The 20,499-nt window shown below is 44.3% G+C and overlaps 1 protein-coding gene across 1 annotated transcript in view; it reads left to right on the top strand.

The window, feature by feature from the left end:
• PITPNC1 (phosphatidylinositol transfer protein cytoplasmic 1) overlaps nucleotides 1-20,499 on the top strand; it is a 264,102-nt gene that overhangs the window by 231,127 nt on the left and 12,476 nt on the right. The window contains exons 7-8 of the mRNA XM_005887768.3: nucleotides 16,037-16,192; nucleotides 19,663-19,726. Coding sequence (XP_005887830.1) covers nucleotides 16,037-16,192; nucleotides 19,663-19,726 — 220 coding nt within the window. The remainder of the gene's footprint in view (nucleotides 1-16,036; nucleotides 16,193-19,662; nucleotides 19,727-20,499) is intronic.

Genomic DNA, 20,499 nt, shown 5'->3' with positions numbered 1-20,499 from the left:
CATAATCTCACCAGTCTCCACCACCGTTTGAATTTGATCTTCCTTTTTTTTAATAGAAAAAGGAAATTTCTCATTCCTTTTGGAAGATGTAAAAGAAGTCTCCATTTACCAGTGATAAAGAGCACCATAATTCTAATGGAGAAATTAAAGGAACTCACAGTGTTTTAAACTTGGGTATCAGTGAAGGAGAATGTGAGACTGTCTGAGAAGCAAGCAGCCCTGGTATAATTGGAGGTAGGAGGCTACAGGGAGTCTTAGGCAGGATTTGATTTAGAGCTTTCCCTTTGAGTTGGTTAACTGGGGGGCTCTTTGGAACTCAGCCTCCAGGCCCCTAGGTTAGAGTTTTTCTGAACTAAGAAATCCTTGGCAGCCAGCTCATTGGTCTCACCGGTGTAAATTATTTATCTGCTGGGTTGTCTCTTAAGGGAGAGAGAAGGGAACAGAGATGTGTCTAACTTTTCCAATAACTGTCAAGGGTGAGAGATTAAATGCTTTTTGCTGGGTACAACGGGCCCCCAGAAGGGAACAAAGAGATGAAATGAGCAAATACTGTCATACATAGCTGTACCCTTCAGTGCAAAGTGCTTCTTTCGAATAACTCTGCTCCCTCAAATTAAAAATACTTTCATGTCAGTCTGCATCTTGGCGGTTGAGGGTGGTCAGAGTTTTCAGTTATCTCCAAATGCGCAGATTTAACACAGCTGCCTCCCGCTGGGGTGCATGGTGCAGTTCAGTTTGTTGTTGTATTGTTATTATCATTTTTTCTCTTTTCCCTCCGTTCATCTGTTTCTTTCTGAGAATATAACACAGCTGTTTGGTGATGGGCTCCAATTTACCAGTGCTGGGTACCTCTGGGAGAATAAGAGCTGGCTGCCCTCACTGGTGTGGGGCAAAGCCCCTGCCACCAAAGTGCTCCCTGATGCCAGCCACCAACGCTGGGGCAGGAAGTCTGCAAGGAAAGGGTCAGGGTAAGGGTCACCCAGAGCTGCTGCATCACAGGGTCTCCATAAGGCCAGTTCCATTAGAGATGGAAGCTTGTGGAGGCCTCTGAAAGTGGCCAGAGCAGTAGATGAGAAGGAAAGCCCTGGGAAAAGAACATTCTTCAGTGGAGCTTCTTTTAACCTGCTTCCTCCGAAGCCTGGGTGACAGCACAAATGCCTCCAGTGGTCCCAGGAGAACAACGTGTTGACCATGTTGTCATTACAAGGGCCCTCCTGATTGTGCAGGACAGTGTGAGTCGTCTCCTGGGCAACTGCCTTTCCTTCCCCCTGCCCTCCCTTTTGCAAGTTGGATGATGTCCTGCTCATTAATCCAGGTGGATGGCACTGGAAAAGCAATGGGTAGCCCACCCAGTGGGAGGCTTCGATGATATTTGAGTGGCTCCCTTTGTGTGTGGGAGTGGTGATCCCATCACCTTAGCCAGGAAGACTTGGTCCCAGCAAGGCTGCAGAGAAGTCTGCCATTCCCATGATCTTCGAGAACATATCCTCTGTGAAGACGCAATGTGAGACCTTGGGTGTTGACACAATCAATGAAAAGTAGGACACCCTCACCTTTAAGAAGCCCGTGATCTGGTTGAGAGGATAAAGGCTGAAGAGGCTAAATGACAGCCTAGCCTCAGGCAGCAGGAGAAAGGCCTTCTCACCATGTGGGATTCACGCCCTGAAAATTCCTCTGCTCTGCCATCTCTGCGTGAATCAAGAAGGGGGCAGCCCCATAAACAGAAGTGGTCAAGAGGGACTTTATAGGAGTAATGAAATCTGAACTGGGCCTTTAAATAATGTCTACTTTTATTGTTTATCTGTTCACAAAATAATTCATGATCCTTGTTTAAAAAAAAAAAAGTCCAGGATTTCCTTGACAGTCCAGTTAAGACTCCATGCTTCCAGTGCAGGGGGTACAGGTTTGGTCCCTGGTCGGGGAACTAAAATCCCACAAGTTGCAGGGTGCAGCCAAAAAAAAAAGCCCAACATGACATAAATGTGTAACATCAGAAAAGCAAATGTCCTGTGTCCTAATCACAGAGTTAGGTGTTGTTGAAGTTGGTATTTGTGGTGTTCATACTTAAACATAACACTATTTTATAAAATTGAGCTCATAGGATGCAACTTTGCAACATTCATTTTCTCAGTAATGATATAAGCTTTCTGTCTTTCTGGGGCAGCACACATCTCTCTGGCAGGCTTTGTAACAACCGTATAATGTGCCAGTATACAGTTATGCCATACTCTGTTTGATTGCCATTCAGAGTGTTTCCATCCTTTCGCTGTTAACAGTACTGCAGCAACATCCTCATGCTATATTTTTTTTGGTATTAATATTTCTGTAGGATACTTTCTAAAAGTGAAATTGTTGTATCCGTGGGTATGCACTTAGGGAGGCCTCCCAGGTGATCACAGCCACTGGGCTTCATCATTCACCATTTTGAATCTCTTCTTCCATTCAAATGAGTGGATGGATGGAGAGATGAGATGAGATGCAGTGAGATGATGTGAAAGGCAAGGCATTAACATACCCAGTCCCAGCACATAGTTAACATTTAACGAATGTGTTCCCTTCTCCCTGTTTTGACGCTGGCGTTGAGATCTGCAGGTGTGTTGCTGGTGTGGTTGCTCAGCAGAAACCAAGTGTCTTTGGAAAGTGGCTGCCATGAGCGGGGCTGTGGACATCAGTTTGCATGTTGCTTTTTACCTGTTGGCATGAATGGAGAACAGAAGCAGAGAGTTGATGTCAGTCACTCCAGTTCACAAGATGACAGAGTTTGCTGCATGTATAGCAAGATCCTTCAGGAAATAGAGCCATTTGTACAGCCATTTGTACAGCTGTTTTTAAAATGTGTTATTATTACTTCTGTTATTGTTTAACCTGAATTCAGACTGGCATGTGCCTCTGATAGTTCACCCCCTAAGAAACTTTAGAGGTTACATTTACTGTTTGTTGTGCCAAATTAGGACACTCTGTGGCCCTGGGGTCCAGGATGCTTCCCAAGGCAGTTTGAGCATTTTATCAACTGATTGCCATAAGCCTTTTACCAGGTGTGTTTTACTTAATTTTTTAAAATTAATTAATTATGGCTGCACTGGGTCTTTGTTGCTGCACGTGAGCTTTCTCCAGTTGCAGCGAGCAGGGGCTACTCTCCCTAGGTGCAGTGCATGGGCTTCTCATTGTGGTGGCTTCTCTTGTTGCGGAGCATGGACTCTAGGGTGTGAAGTCTTCAGTAGTTGCGTCATGTGGAATCTTCCTGGACCAGAGATCAAACCCATGCCTCCTGCGTTGGCAGGTGGACTCTTAACCACTGAACCACCAGGGAAGTCCCCGAGTGTATTTTAGGAGAATAAGAGTTAAGACTTTAAAAGAAGGAAGCAGAGTCCAAAGGGCCCAAGGCTTTCAACCAAAAGTGAACAGATGCAACCAGGCTCTTCCTCAGTCCCATCTCACGGAGAACCTGCCTGAGTACTTTCAAGAAGAGTGAAGTCGCTCAGTCGTGTCCGACTCTTTGCGACCCCATGGGCTGTAGGAGCCTACTATGCCCCTCCGTCCATGGGATTTTCCAGGCAAGAGTACTGGAGTGGGTTGCCATTTCCTTCTCCAGAGGATCTTCCAGACCCAGGGATTGAACCCAAGTCTCCAGCATTGTAGGGAGACGCTTTATTGTCTGAGCCACCAGGGAAGTCTTTCAAGAAAGCAAGCATTAAATCCACACCTTGCTCAGAACTTGGGTCACCTACATCAGCCCCTGCTATTTTTTTGTCTTATTAAAACACCAGAACTTCTTGACCCTTAGAGCAGAGTTCCCAAATCAGATTAGAATCCCCTTAGGAGCTTCCAAAAAATGTAGATACCCAGAACCCTCTCTGGACCCACCTAACCAGATGCAGTAAGATGGGAAACAAGGATAAATGCACCAGGTTTAGGGGGGAAGAAACCCTCTGAGCAGAGCATCCCAGCCTTTTTCATGGCATGATGCACATAGAAAATGATCAGTTTTGACTGGCATGTCGGGAGCTCCTCATCACAGAGGACCACCCGCAGGGTCAGGAAGCCCAGTCTTCTCACCCAGGGACCAAGGGAACCAGTACCTTGTCACATCTATTATCCATTCAAGGTAAGGAAATTCTGCCTAGAAGAGACGCATTTACCATGCTCACATTTTAAAAGCATTTTATCGTTACTTAATTTTGTAGAGGCAAAAGGAAACAGCAACGTAAGCCTGGAAGACTGCCCATTCCCCTACCGAGGGAGGGGTCAGTACCTTTGAATTTCATTCCATCTGTTGAGAATCTGATCCCATCTGTCATCTGTAGAGTCATACTCAATGCCTTCCTTGCCAGCCAATAGTGTTTTTATAATATACATTTGTGCAGTTTTCTCCTAAGTTGCTTCTGAGTTGGGGGCCGTCTTCAGATCATCCAAATTTATTTTCTTTAATTAAAAACAACAGTCAGTGTCCATCAGATCCTCTGGCTAGGTCTAGCCCAAGCCATTTCCCAACTAGCTCTAAGAGCTGTGACTGGGATGATGGAAGTGGTATTTTTTACCTTGAGAAATAAGACCTGACCCAGTGATTGCCTCCTCCACTTCTAATTTTTTTGCAGACTCCAAGTACAACTGTTCAGCTTCTGCTCCAAAAATATCCAGGAAAGAATAGGTGCTATTAAGTTGCTTGTCTTCATCTTTTACTGTTAAGGGACCCAAAGAAAGACATACAATTACCAGCTCATTAACTTGGGCCTTAGAAGTTTTAATGGATTTCTCACTGAATTGCTAAACCCGACTTCAGAGGGACAGGAACTAACTTTCGAGAAAAAGAAAAGTCCTTGCTAAGTTGTTATTCAATTGTATCTTTTAATGCTAACTACAAAATAGAATAGATATTGTTTCCATTTTACAGATAGGGAAACTGAGGCTCAGAAAGGCTCAGTAGTTTGCCAATGTTTCAGGAAGCCTTGATTCAAATGTCAAAGATTGTGCTCCTCCTGCCCCACCAAGCTGGCTCCTTCAGGCAAAGTTGAAGGTACAGACACTGTTGTCTGTCTTTAAAAAACAGTCTAGATATTTGTTTCCTTCTGAAATGTAATTCACTAACCCCAAATCTCAACGACCCAGTGAGTAGGGAATCGCTGGGAAAGACAAAGTAAGAGGAAGGGCCTTTCCAGTCCCTTGGTTATCCTCTTTAATTTTTTTTTTTTAATATTTATTTATTTATTTTGGCTATGCAGGGTCTTGGTTGCATCACTCGGGATCTTTAGTTGTGGCATATGGGATCAATTTCCCTGACGAGGGGCCAAATCTGGGCCCCCTGCACTGGGATCATGGAGTCTTAGCCACTGGACCACCAGAGAAGTCCCCCTCCTTAGCTTTAATGATTTCATGAAAATTGACTCCCCATCTTATAGGTAAATAATAGTGATTAAAGCAGACCTTGTCTGGAAAGAAAAAAAAACCTGGCCATCCCACAATTGAATAATACAGGAGCCCATTAAAGACAAAATAAAAGTCATAGCCCCTCAAGAAAACACCCACCAACTTCCAGTTTGGGCAGCATTCCTCTTCTTATTTTTATCATCCCCACAGCAGTCCTGTAGTTAAATAATTTGCCCAGGTTCACCCAGGTAGTAGTTGCTGAATCAGAAATTCCCCCATGGGTGTCTCATTCCACAGCTCTTCTGGTCCCCCATTCAGTTCTGCTCCACAGAACCTAGGGCCCCATAAGGGGCTTCTTGAGCCCAGGAAACAATGCCGTGAAAGTGAAAGTGGTGGGCACGCAGTCGTGCCCAACTCTGCGACCTCCTGGACTGTAGCCCGCCAGGCTCCTCTGTCCATGGGATTCTCCAGGCAAGAATACTGGAGTGGGCTGCCATTCCCTTCTCCTGGGGATCTTCCCGACCCAGGGATTAAATCTGGGTCTGCTGCATTCCACGCAGATTCTTTACCATCTGAGCCGCCAGGGAATTCAAATAATGAAGGTTGAAATAGTACAAGGAATCCACTCTTCATTTTTACCTGATATATTGGGATTTTACTTGATATATTGGGATTCCAAATAGTGTTTTGTATAAGCTGCAGCTTGTAGCTTTTTGTTTAGTTAGCTAATTAGTTTTGGTTGCCTCCGGTCGTGGTTGCAGCATATGGGCCTCTCACTAGCTGTCGTGTGTGGGCTCCAGACCCCATGGGTTCTGTCGTTGCAGTGTATGAGCTTAGTTGCCCCACAACATGTGGGATATTAGTTCCCCAACCAGGGATCGAACCCGCATCCCCTGCATTGGAAGGCATATTCTTAACCCTTGGACCACTAGGGCAGTCCCCTAAATAATATGATCTTTTGAAAAACAAAATGAGTTCCAAAGCTAAAATAAGTTTGAAATCTGTTCCAGCTTTAAAAATGGGAATCTTTTATTGCCTCCAAATACAGAGCTTATTCACTATCTCTACCCCAGTTTCTGTTCAACAAGTTGGAGGTCCAGGTTTCCCAAAATAATACCGTGTATGAGGAGCAAGCTTAGATTCAGGGACAGTTAATCCAGTGCTGATCACTGTTGCCATGTTGCAACTCATCAAGAATATTTGTTAGTCTATCATCAGCTTTTGATTTCAGGAACTTATGCTCTCTATGGGCCAAATTGTGTATCCTCAGGATGGATAGATGATATGGTTAGTTATGTTCATACCATGTGTCCAAAGAGCACAGCTAAGATGAGAGTGAGCGCGGACAGTCCACAACATGCAGTCCCAGCTCAAAGTCTGCAAACAGAGCCAGGTCCTAACGGCACTCCTTTCTGGGAAGAGTTTGGCTTCCAGGCTATTAGGAGAGCTGGTGCCTGGCCTCTCACTGTCACATGTAGTGAGGCAGGGGATCCTCTCCCGGTGGGCCCTTGAATAACTTTACTGGTTTTGCTTAGAGGTGATCTTATACATAAAAAGTCATCTCTGCCTGAAGGAGCAGATTCGCTTTGTGTAACAGGATAATAGGGAGCCATCTCTTGTTGCTCTGGAATTGGGAACCAGGCCCAAAGCTGGGGCCAAGGAGAAATTGTAATTCCACATTCCCCAGCAGCTGCTTATCACTGAGGTCTGGTACCCCAGGACTGGCCCAGGTGGCTCAGCTGGCCTTCTTGCCATGGCGCCTGTCTTGCATCTCTCCCCCATTCCCAGTCCGTATTTGGAGATGGGGGAGGGGAATTCCCAGAGTCATTTGGGGCATCCTTGCCTAACCCCAAAGCCATGTGAAGGGAGTATTCCAAGAGAATTAATTACAGAAATTGGAGTGAAAGTGAAAGTCACTCAGTCATGTTCGACTCTTTGCAACCCCATGGAGTATCTGGTGGGGGGGAAAAAAAAAAAAGGGCTATTTGCCAAGCTGGGGACCTGCAGATCCACATGCAACTCTGCCATCTCATGAGTCTGGGGCAAGGCTGCAAAGTGGCCCTAGAAGATTGTAGGGGAACGTAGAGACTGATTGATGCCTGCTTCCCATCAGGAGATTTCTGAAGGAGGAGGCTTGTGGAAGGAGCCTGTGGCAAGGACGCTGAGACAGAGCTGTGGAGAGTGAGTCTGGAAATAGGAAGGGGGCATTCTTTTGGACATTATACAAAATGAAGATAATAGCATACTACTTTAGAGGTTTTGTAGTGAGGGAATTTCTCTTTGCTCTGAGACCCACAAATTCTCCAATTCTCTGATACCAACCAGGTGTCAATAATTCAGTTCAGTTCTGACACTTCCTGGCTTTAGCATCATGTAGCACAAGTTCAAGGACGCAGTCCTACAAGACCACTTGCACTTCAGATGCCAGTCACAAGCCCAAGGCCACAACATTATGGTTATTTTTCCCTTCCTCCCACAGCATCATCCTCACATTCGAGAATTTGCTGGGAAGGCTTACAGAACTCAGGAGAACAGTTGATTTACATTTACTCATTTTTTCAGAAAGACTACAGTTCAGGAGCAGCCACGTGGATAAAATGCATAGGGCAAGCAAGTATAAGGGAGGGAGGTACAAGCTTGCATGCCCTCTCCAGGCATGCCCCCCACCACCCGCGGCCCCAGCAGAGATGTGTTCACCAACCCGGAAGCTCTCCAGATCTCATTGTCAAGCGTTTGTATATTTCAGTCGCCAGCCTCTCTCTTCTCCCCACCCCACATGACAGCCGACTAAACAATCTTTCTGAGACCCAGCCCTATCCTGAGGCCATCTAGGGACCGCACCCTGAGTCACCTCACATGTATTTCTTCTATCACAAAGATTAAATAAGAGAGTGTACCCAAAGTGCTGGATCCAGACTCTGGTTCCCAGCAAGTATTTGATGAGCATTAACTAGTTTCGTGACTTTTCCCTCCTTCCATCCTCCACTTTCTCCTGACCACCTCTCTCAGGGGTCTCTTTTGCCTTCGTCTTTTCCATAGCCCCTAAAAGGCATCACCCTCAAGGCTAGAGGCCTTTGACTACTCAATGGTTTTGTGGTTTGCTCAAATTTTCCATTCTCACTCTTCCTCTTCTTCAAGTAGAGAGTCTTGAGTTTTTCTGGCCCTGAATTAGAACCGAGAAGGGCTCACAACACCCACCAAAACACTCCCCCCACCACCACAGCCACCTTTTTCTCTGCCTTTCTGCATGTCAGACACACCTTCTGAGTCAAGTTCCTTTAAGAGAGTCGCTCTGCAGAGGACTAGCACAGATCACTGTGTGTGTGCTGTGCGCGCTAGTGCCAAGAGCAAATGCTTTAAAAATAGCACTTTAGGTATTAACTGCTAACAAAGCAAGAAGTGGCTGCTTCTGGCCACAATTTGCATTTAGGGTTTTATTTTTTTAAACTGATGCATAGCAGGTGACCTTTCAGTAAAGTTTTTGGTCAGTTCTCAAGTGCACTGAAAGTTCCTTAGTTCTGTTGGGGTTTTTTTTCTTTTAAATACCTTTATGAGATCCAGCGCATGTACCATACAACTCACCCATTTAAAGTATAGAATTCAGTGGATTTTAGCATATTCACAGATGTGGGTAACCATCATCACAATCAAATTGTAAACATGTTCACCAGCCCAATAAAGAAACCCTGTATGCTTTAGCTGTCACACCCCTTACTCTTTTAGCCTCAATCCCAACCCAGCCCTAGGCAGTCACTAATTTTCCTGTCTCTGGATTTCCCTGTTCTGGACACTTCATATGAATAGAAGCCTTTAATATGTGGTCTTTGGGGACTAACTTCTTTGAAAGCTCTTTAATTTTTCGGTGCATCCCTTTTAGGATTCAAATTCAAGAAATGTTGGTCCAGGGAATCCCCTGGCAGTCCAGTGGTTAGAACTCCACGCTTTCACTACCAAGAGCCCGGGGTTCAGTCCCTGGTAGGGTAACTAAGATCCTGCAAGCTGTGCAAAAAAAATGTTGGTCCAAATTAGGGGCTAAATCTTAACCTGATTGAAAGGGCCATTCACTAAAGGGGAATGAAAATAACACCACCTTGGAGTCTTCAAGAAAAGTTCCCCAAATGCAGGAAAAAAATCTGATGTCTTTCAGATGGGTTAGTTCATCCTTACTTGAGGGCTGAGCATTGTAGTTACATAATGTAGCATTTCCTAGCCAGTGACTGCTTAGCCCTTTTTCATTTAACATTTATCAAAGACTTCTAATTTCAATTAACAGGGCAAGCCCCTGTTGGCTATAGTCCTTTGTGGTTCAGATTGAAAGAGTAATTAATCACAGAGACTTTATATCTCAGTGAATGTCGGCCAATAATATTGCCTTGGAGATGCAAACTGTGCTCCATCCAGGCTGAGACCTCCTGCGGGTTTCTCCTTGCACCTCCCAGGTATGAGACAGATCCTGACAAACGCAGGGACACAGTTTCATGTTGGCTGCACTAATCAAAGCCCTTAGCGTCATCTTTGTTCTGCTTTGTCCAAGTGCGAGATAGATGAAACCTGAAGGTGTGACTGACCTCCGGAGTGAGGAAGGAGGAAGCCTTCTAAAGAAGATGCACCCGCGCTGAAGAAAGCGTGGCCAGTATGGTCCATCTGGCCCCGGGGAGAAGCCCTGGCACCAGCTCAGGTCCCTCCATACAGATGGGCTTTAACAACAAGCGTCCAATTTGCCATCTGCCAGGCCTAGGGAGCGCAGATGAGATTCAGAACCAGGGCTCTTGCTGTGGATGAATTTAGAAGCCCCCACCCAGAGGAACTTGCAGACTGGCACATTCCCAGCTAGCCAACTGTGGGGCGGAGCCCTCAAAGCAAGAGCATTGACCAAGTGGATGAACACGCTACGGAGGAGTCAGAGGGGAACCTAGATTTCCCTTGTGAAAACTTCTCTGACGGTGTTAGAGGTTGACCTGGGTGCCCCCCAAAAAAGATATGTTGAAGTCCTGACCCTCAATACCTGAGAGTGTGACCTTATGTGGAAATAGGGTCTTTACAGAGATAATCAAGTGAAAGTGAGGTTCGCTGTGCCTAATCCAATACTACTGCGTCCTTAGGAAAGGGGCCAGTTTAGATGCAGAGCCAGGCATGCACAGAAGGAAGACGATGTGGAGACGCATGGAGTGAACACCATGTGACCAGAGTACACATCTGCCAGTCAAGAGACACCAAACTTCTCAGCAAACCAAACCACCAGAGCTAGCGCACAGGGGCAGGACAGATTCCTCTTCACAGCCCCCGGTGGGAACCGACCTCACCAACACCTTGATCTCAGACCTCTGGCCTCCAGAATCCTGAGAGAGTACATTTCTGCTGTTCAACCCAGCCCGTTTGTGGTACTTTGAACGGCCACCTTAGCAAACTTACATACAGCTGGGTTCCCTGTTAGGGAAACAAGCTCCACCCTACCTGGAAGATTACTGAAAGGAAAGGATTGCATTTATCTCTGTGTAGCTCTCAGCTCTTCAGGAGGAAAGCTATTAATAACCCCGAGGATGCTCAGATTGTCTGATGCAAGGCTGGCCCATCCCAACATGGGGAGATAGCCGCCGAGGGTGTCCACCTGCCAGGGAAGCTCCCAGTTTGGATAGACCATCTCCTGTGTGTGCCCTCATGTAGTTTCAGAACCTGGTGCCATCAGTACAATCCCTTCCTCTAAGGGAGCAGCCTACAGTGGGGCAATCTCCCTTGCTGTCTGCTTTGTCAACTTTGTTCCTGAAACATAAGAGAAAGAGGGAAAGGAATTGATTCTAATATTGAAGACTGTCATTTGTACTTGGCCCAGAACCTAGTCATAAGCATTCAATAAGCAAAAACCCTTTTCTTGGGATTTCTTCCACCACCATTGTTATGGACACTGATGGGCAACAGCTTCCAGAAAATGGAAATGCCCAACTGCCTCTCACTGGCACAAAGACACCAGCATGATGGTGGACAGCCATATTTTTTGGCAATCATTTTTCTATACACTCAACCACAGGATAACAATGAAGTAATCGTACAGCACTGAAGATATTCCTGTTTCCTTTCTTCTGAGGAGCTTCATGAGATTTGAGGAAATTGAATTGTGTTATTTCTCAAGGATGTTTCAGTATCATATGCTTCTTATCACTCTGGGACATCTCCTGTGTCTCATGCGTCACCTGTTGGGTATTGGGCTGTGGACTTCCTGACATTATCCAACTTAAGCCCTGCAGCAGTCCCACAGCGGAGTTAGTATTAACACCTTCATGCAGATGAGGAGACTGAAGCTCCCCTCTGACAGATTGTGCCAGAATTTCAGATGAGAATCTTCATAGTCTAGGTGCAGGGAGCCCAGGTCTGGGAGTCAGTTTGACCTGAGCTTAAGTCCTAGACTGTGGATATGTCAGCTGTTATCTCTGAACTTCAGGCTCCTTGTTTGGAGCACAGAGATGACATTTGTACCTGAGAGTAGTGGTTAAACTCGGCACCTGGGAAGCTTCTGAAATGCTGGATGCAGAGACCCCACCCAAGACAAATTTGATCAGAGTCAATGGGGATTTAACCTTACTCCTCATCCTCTGAGGTTTCTCTCACACTTCTGGACAACAGAAGTTCTTAGTGACAGTGGGGCTCTAGGGGAAAATCCTCTTGCCTCTTCTAGCTTCTCTTGGCTCCAGGAGTTCCGTGGTTTGAGGGGCCTTTTTCTGTCCCCTTTTCTTGTGTGTAAGGAATAGACTCCAACCTCCATTACCTTCCCTGAGTCCCAAAGGGCAGATTCTAACCATTGCAAATCATTCAAAAAAACTAAGATGATAGCATCTAGTCCTATCACTTCATGGCCAATAGATGGGGAAGCAATCAATCCTAAAGGGAATCAACCCTGAATATTCATTGGAAGGACTAATGCTGAAGCTCAATACATTTTGGCCACCTGATGTGAAGAGCCGACTCACTGGAAAAGACCCTGATCCTGGGCAAGATTGAAGGCAGGAGGAGAAGGAGACAACAGTGGATGAGATGGTTGGGTCACATCACCGACTCAGTGAACATGAATTTGAGCAAGCTCCAGGAGATGGTGACGGACAGGGAAGCCTGGCCTGCTGCAGACCATGGGGTCACAAAGAGTCAGACACAACTGAGCGACTGAACAACAACAGTCTGGAATGGGAGGGGATGCAGAAACAAGGGAGGAGACCACCTGAGGCCAGATTAAAGGAACTGAAGAAACTCATCAGGAGACTATCTAAGGTCAGATTAAAGGACTATGGGCTCTGCATACACCCCATCCTTATTGCAACTCCACCCTTAAAGCATTGCTATAAAACTCCTCACCAAATCCTCCCAGGTTGGAAACTCACAATTTTTGAGGCACAAGCCCGCTTTGCTCCCCTCTGCCTGGCAAAGCAATAAAGCTGTTCTTTTCTACTTCACCCAAAACTATCTGCAAGATTTGATTCAGCACCGTCGCACAGAGGCCAACTTTTCGGCATCAAGATGAAGCTGGAGGTTTATAAATTTTATTTTAAAATTTAAAAACCTGGAAATGAAAGTTTAAAACATAAAACAATCCAGTTATTTTATTAAAAAATAAATGATATAACTGAGCTTGAATCAGAATCAAAATACTATACGAAATACTTTACTATATGATACGAAATACAATCAGAATACAAAATACTATAGCCATGGAAAGAAACAAACTAGAAATTTTAAAAATAAAAAAATTTGTTAAGTTGTAAGAAAGGTCAACTGCTGTATGAGTGGGACAGTTTAGGTATTCATGTTCGCAAACCCAAGTGAGAGAATGAGATTCGAAGGTAATATTTCAAGAGAAATGAGTACTTAGGGGAAAGGTAGGAAAACTGTGTAAAGGGGGACATTTGCAGTGACCAGAATACTTCAAATACCTAGTGTTTGGGTTGGATTTTAAAATTTTTTATTTGTATATTTATTTATTTTGCTTATTGTCATCCAGAGGCATTCAGCTGGATGTTCATTTCTGATCTTGAGTTTTGAATTAATGCAGTCCTCTGGTAAATCCTTCTCCGTTACTTCCCTCCAGCTCTTTGAAAGTGAATCCCTAATTATAGGCCATGTATGAGATTTACTAGATGAAATCAGCGGCTGTGGATGTGACACCAGACTCTCAAAAAATCAACACACTGTTGCCATAAAAAGCCCAATTGTTAATTGCTTCTTTGGCATCTGGCTGTAACAAAAACACTCTTTTTCTGTTTAATATTAAAACTCAATGTAGTGGAAAGAACATTGGGCTAGAACTAGGGGAGGCTAGTATTCTTGTCCCAAACCTGTTACTAAGCGCCTATGGTTTGAGGACAAAAAACATTTCTTTCTCTGAGGCCTCAGTATCCTTATCCATAAAACCAAGGGTATGAAGTCAAATTACCACTTCCAACTGAAAAATCCCATTCTGCATCTTGAAAATACAATACACTCTTCTAACCTTTGCCCGAAGCTTTATTTCATGATAGCCTGATATCATTGTACACTTTTGTAGTTCCACGAGGAAAAGGAACCACACACAAATTTAAGTGTCTCCATAGTTTTCACACTGCAGGCAGTACTTTTCTGGTCTTTCTCAGATCCGAAGTTTGCTGTGAGGCCCCACAAGTTTTAACGACTTTGGAAATGCAGTCTACCAGTGTTTCACATTTAATACAGCAGAGCCTTATTTTATTCTTGAGATGTCTGGAATCTACACGAAGATTCCACAATAGGTATCGTTTCAAGTTCCGCAGTGGTCAGCTGAAGGAACAAGCTGGGGCCAGTCCATGAGTCAGGTACTAGTGTTGGGAAGGCGAGTGTGGGGGTGCACCCAGCTGACCCGGGGGCCTCCACCTGCAGGCCTTTCTCAGGCCCACTGCACAGGACCCGAGACAAATGAAGGCAGCTCCGGCCACAGCCGCACTTGCTTTGTTTGCGGGTCCTTTGTCCCTTACATGTCTGGGTTGCCAGGAGCTTTGGCCTCTGGCTTCCAACTGCTTGCTGGCTCTGCAACTATCCTTTGTTTACCCAGTTGCTAACTGGAGTAGGACAACCGTCACTCAGGTTCATGAGGGTTTGCCTTTGTATATTCTGCTCGGCCACCATGTGGCAGCCATGTCTTCTGAGCCTCCAGATAGTTGGTGGTGAGCTCATTATTCACCATCATGTCCCTCTTGTGGGAAAGTAAAGGGCAGATGGGGAAAGAAACCAGCGTCCCCTGTTTAACTCCAGCTTTTGTGTTTGAAGTTGCAGGAATGGCTTGGCAGGTGTGCATTTCCTTGTGTATAGTTTTTATGGATGTAGCTAATGGTACGAACTTTTGGAGAGTGCTGGGAAAGAACAAAGCAGCATTCCTTCCCTTTTGTCTTTGGAGATCCAGTTATTACATCTGCTTGGAATCCACATGATGTTTCTGTTTTGTTCTCTTGCTAAGTAACAGTTCATCCCAGAATTTAGCAGCTTATGGGAATTCCCTGGCGGTCCAGTGGTTAGGCCTCCGTGCTTTCACTGCCTGGGTTCAATCTCTGGTTGGGGAATTAAGATCTCACAAGCGGCCTGGTGTGGGGAAAAAAAAGAAGAGATATATAAGCCAGTAATAGGATGACTGACTAGCCATTTAGGAAAACAGACTTTAGTGATTTAAAACAACAGTGTGGTAGTTCTCACAATTCTGCCATCTCAACTGGGCTTAGCTGGACAGGATCTCCTGTTCCTCATGGTATAGGCTTGAGCTAAAATATTAAAGATGGCTTTATCGCTCATGTGCGTGGCTTCTCAGCCAGAATGAGTGAGCCTCTCTCCACGTGGCCCTCCATGTGGCAAGCTTGGCTTGGGTTTCCTCACTCCATCATGGTCTCAGGATAATCAAACAAGACATTTTGCATTGTGGCAGACTTCTGGTTTCCAGCTTCTCTTAAAGACCCAAACTGACACAGTGTCTCTTCTGCCACATTCTTTTGGTCAAAGCAAGTCACAGACCAGTCTAGATTCATGAGGAGAGGAAGTACTCTCCACAACTTGATGAGAGAAACAACACGCAGGCACAGTGAGGGAGGGAGTGAGTGGGGGCCATCTTTGGAGGTTATCTCCTATAATCTCGTGGTATTCTTTTGATTTATTGGTCTCCTCTCTTTGTTCCTGCTGGCATTTTGTGGTGTAAGAACACAAGTCAGGCAGGAAACAGTCCCATCGTCTTAAACATCAGCTTTTACCAGCAATTCCAGGGTGCTTTGGAAAGGCATTGCTGTCTCTTCCCTGGACTGTAGGGCTGAGCATCAGAGGCTTCACTGACTGCCTTGGGAAGTACAATAATGGCCAACATCAGTTGAGCACTTGCTATGGGCCAAACTCTACGCTTATGCTTTTTTCATATATAACGTTATCCTCGTAATCTTCCCAGGCCTATACCTGTAATTTCAATGGCAGTTCCTGGGTTGGTTCAGGTGATAGCATGGCACAGTTGGTACTGAAGATTCAAAAATGGCTACAGAGCCACACTCGAGATCACCATCCCTTTCCTCCCCAGAAGCATTCTTTTCCTTGAGATACTTATTATGGTGACTGGTTTCTTTCACTTAGCTTTCTGTATTCATTTATTTCATAAAAATGATGGTTGAACTTTTAAGTTTTCATTTCTTTGATATATTTTTTCCTCCAGGATCCTAAACACTTCAAGTCAGAGAAGACAGGACGAGGACAGTTAAGGGAAGGTTGGAGAGATAGTCATCAGCCCATCATGTGTTCCTATAAGCTGGTGACCGTGAAGTTCGAGGTCTGGGGGCTTCAAACCAGAGTGGAACAATTTGTACACAAGGTAAGTGAATGGTTGGCAGTTCCCGGGCTGTGGGCAAAGTAACTGTCTTTGTTGTGAGCCGGAGTGCCCAGTGCCCAACAGATGTATAGGCACTGAACCAACACAAGTTACCTGCATCTAGAAAACACTGTTTCCATAAAAGTGAATTTTGCCTACTGTTTAACTTTCTTCTACTAACAGATATCTTGCACTTCATCCCTCATTTTGTGACTTCCATGTCTACTGGGTGAGTATGCTCAGGAAGTTGGGCTCTCAAAGTATGGTTCTCTTGGGCTCTCCTAGTTTCAAAGAGAGGTTCTTGTACTTGGTGCTTGGGCACTCAGGTTCCAGGCAGAGGCACAGGGTTTATCCGTGTGCACTGTCCCCCCAAGGATAGCCCTCACTCAAAAGATCCTGCAAATGCAGACACCTGAAGTAAAAGATGCCCCAAGAGACAGAAGAAACCCCAGTGGTCCCATTAGATGATGTACCCCAGCATTTCTGCCCTTTTAATAACTCTGTTACCAAAGAATTATTGGCAAGCTCAAAACACAGGTTTTAGTTGTATACCTCCTTTGGCTAAACATGTTAATTTTGTAGCAGGAACCCATTTAGCGATGATTTAAGTTTATTGGGTGCTTGTAACATAACTCTTCCTGTGGTCACGTATGGATGTGAGAGCTGGACTATAAAGAAAGCTGAGAGCAGAAGAATTGGTGCTTTTGAACTGTGGTGTTGGAGAAGACTCTTGAGAGTCCCTTGGACTGCAAGGAGATCCAACCAGTCCATTCTAAAGGAGATCAGTCCTGGGTGTTCATTGGAAGGACTGATGTTGAAGCTGAAACTCCAATACTTTGGCCACCTGATGGGAAGAGCTGACTCATTTGAAAAGACCCTGATGCTGGGAAAGATTGAGGGCAGGAGGAAAGGGGATGACAGAGGATGAGATGGTTGAATGGCATCACTGACTCTGTGGACATGAGTTTGGGTAAACTCCAGGAGTTGGTGATGGACAGGGAGGCCTGGCGTGCTGCGGTTCATGGGGTCGCAGAGCCGGACACGACTGAGCGACTGCACTGAACTGAACTGAACATAACTCTTATCCTCATGGAAATTAATTGGAAATGCAGTGCTGAGCACTGCCCTTTGTAACTCCTATTTTCATGAGAATAAGTACTATCCAAGTTGTCTCTACATTCCAGATAGGCTAGATATCTGTTTATTTTTCCATTTAAAAACTGATAAAGAATAGCTTTCTGAAATTCTTTTGGGGGCACTGGAATTTAACCTTAATGCACTGAGCTGTTTGTTACTTAGATGGATTTGTCTACTGAGCTTAGGGAGCCAATTGATAGTAAAATGTGTAAATCTTGAATTTGGGTCCAAGAAATAGATTGAACTTGCTTTCCTGATAATAGCAGGGCCTGGAGCAAATTTGAGACAGAGAAATGTACTAATCTGCTGAGCTCCAGAATCCGTTTTTGCCCAGCCAGGGGTGAGAGCCAAGTGGCATGCATAGAAATCAAGTTCTGGGACCTGCTGTTTTCCTGCTGTGTCCCAGTTATTAAGAAGAAAGAAAGTCCAGACTCCAAGAGTAAATATTTTCCAGCCTCAGCTCTGCGACTGTCTCTGGCAGTATATTCTTGACTTCCTACAACATCCCACCTGTTTTTAAAAAACCCCGAAAGATCTCCTCTTACTGGGGCCACTACCATAGTATGTTTCATTATCTCGTCTTCTCACAAAACATATTCAGATTGCCACAGGGGTCATTGTGTTTCTAGTTTTGAGAATCCGTTTCTTTAAAATACCTGTAAGAATTACACTCTAGCAATAGGCATTCCCATCGCCCATTTCCAAATATAATGAAGTGTCATCAACACCCCCGAAACACACCTGCTGTGGCACACGAGCCACTAATGAGAGTCTGAGGCTCGTATTTGCGTGGGTTTCAAGTGCCAGGGATGCCTTTCTCGGAACACCTTTTGTTTTTGAAGAATCTATTCACAGTTAACGGGGGAAAAAATGTTCGAAAGCGAGCCATTAGCACATCATTGGATTCTTGTTTCCAGCAGACAGCTGTGTTGTGCTTAATGCAATAGGGCGTATTTACTGACGCCTCAATGCTGTTCTTTTAATTCCCATGAATTTGACACACTCAGCACTCAAGTGTGCATGGCTTCATGTTATTTCTTAGTTTCATTATATGTTTCCTCCTTCCAAATCATAAAAGCCTCACTAGATATCCATAGGCCTGGAATAATAAACACTTCATTATGAAGGCTTCCCTTGTTTCTGCAAATTCACTGAATTAAAATCCTTCATTTCTTGAAACATGCTCGAACCTTCTACAAGAGGTTTTTGACAATTGCTAGATTTGTTTGTCAGGAGGAAGGAAATGTTGGAAGGACAGTACTGAGTATTTAAGAAAGGTAAAAAGGCATGCTGTATTAATAGCCATAGAAGGCCGAAAAAAGAATGCCATGAACACGGTCTGATCCGGAAATACGGCCTCAATATGTGCCGCCAGCGTTTCCGCCAGTATGCGAAGGACATCAGCTTCATTAAGTTGGACTAACCAAACTTCCTTAGATGGCTCATCCAGCACATCAACCTTAGGCGGAAACAATACTAGCTCTTTGTATATAAAATAAAAGTTTTCAAAACTTCAAAAAAAAAAAAAGAATGCCATGAAATAAAAGCACATAAATGGTATAACACACAAACTCTTTACAGTTATTTTTCTTAATCTTCTATTGCCATTATGTGCCACCATAAGAAATAATTTCATTCCTTTCATCTCCAGTCAAGTTCATCATTCCCATTAGGTTCTACTCTGGTTCAGGTCCCTTATTTCATGACTTTCAATAATAGTTAACATAATAGCTGACTAAACTGCTCCCTCCCGTGACTTCTAATACATGAAAGCCAAGCTTAGAAAGATATTTACTTATCTTGAATCCCACACCTTCAATTACTTAAAAAAAAAAAAATTACCAATATATAGGATACTTCACTAGAGAAGAGAGAGTTCTAAGTGCTTTGGTCTTGGAAGTGATTTTTCTGTCCAAACAAATGCGCTTGATTTCCAACATTTATGACCTCCTGGCGCCTGTGAGATGCACCCTTCCACAAATGAAAAGTAGAACCTGTTTTAGGTAAAGATAAATGAAGAGAAAAATCCGAGGGTGATCAGCCCTGGAGACTCGTTCCAGTCACTGTTGTGTGACTGCCAAGTGGTTGTCATTATTTTGAACAGCTTCCAGCCCAACTTTCAAATAAGATAAAGAGATTAATTTACAGCAAGTGTATGTGTACACCATGGGAAAGGGCTGAGAGTAAGTATGTCTTCCTCTAATTGTCATCCCATATGGACAGAGGGATGCAGAAATTTGTAACTGTCAGGTTTCCTAGAATTGGAAACCATTCCTTTTCCAGATCGTTTTAATCAAACCTGGTATTCTGTCAACTTCCTTCTTTTGCTTTTTTAGGTGGTTCGAGATATTCTTCTGATTGGACATAGACAGGCTTTTGCTTGGGTTGATGAGTGGTATGGTAAGTCAACTCCCACAAAATCAGTTATAGAACAACTTCATAACACATTGGCTTGGACTTTCAGTCCATCTGGCTTCAACTGCTACCTAGAAATTCAACAACAAAGGCAGAGCTATTGCTTCCTGTATTGAAAATAGCATTGTCCGTGGGACATAATGAAGAAGAATGTAATGATAGAAGCTTGGTATAAAATAACCACAGCACTTAATTATTGACTAAGTAGGACCTCAATATGTTTGATGCCTGCATGCTTGATAGTGCAGGGTTCTATGATCCTCTGTTGGATTGGCTTCAAACCCCTCTAATTTATCCCAGACCTCAAGATCAATGCTGCCTTGATCTTGTCATTAAGCACCATATCAGGTGAAAGCAGTCCTTTGACTTGAGTCCTTTGAAACACTCCCTCACCAAAAATATAAGGACTCTGCAGGGATTCAAGGGCAAAGAAATTGGTTACCCCTTAATTCTAACTGAGACTGTTGTTCTAGCTTTTAAAAAATGAGTTGAGAAGAATTAAACCTGTTCTGTATATTTCCAGTAAGTGAAAAGAAACAAGGTTTGTTTCATCCCATGATGGATGAACCACATTTTCCATATCTGCAGTGCTATCATTTTGTCCACGTGAATCCCCTACATTCCCAGAATCAGTCATCAGAGGCTTGAGTCCTTGACTATAAAAAGAAACAAACACACCCAGTTGGTGACTTGGGTCAGATCTGATTGCCTAATGAAAATGCTCTTCTCTTTGGCCTTTTCCTAAGTCACATTGAATT

The sequence above is a fragment of the Bos mutus genome, chromosome 19 (genome assembly GCF_027580195.1).
Source record: "Bos mutus isolate GX-2022 chromosome 19, NWIPB_WYAK_1.1, whole genome shotgun sequence".
In the NCBI taxonomy this organism is placed as follows: Eukaryota; Metazoa; Chordata; class Mammalia; order Artiodactyla; family Bovidae; genus Bos; species Bos mutus.
This window is presented reverse-complemented; position numbering and strand designations above follow the sequence as displayed.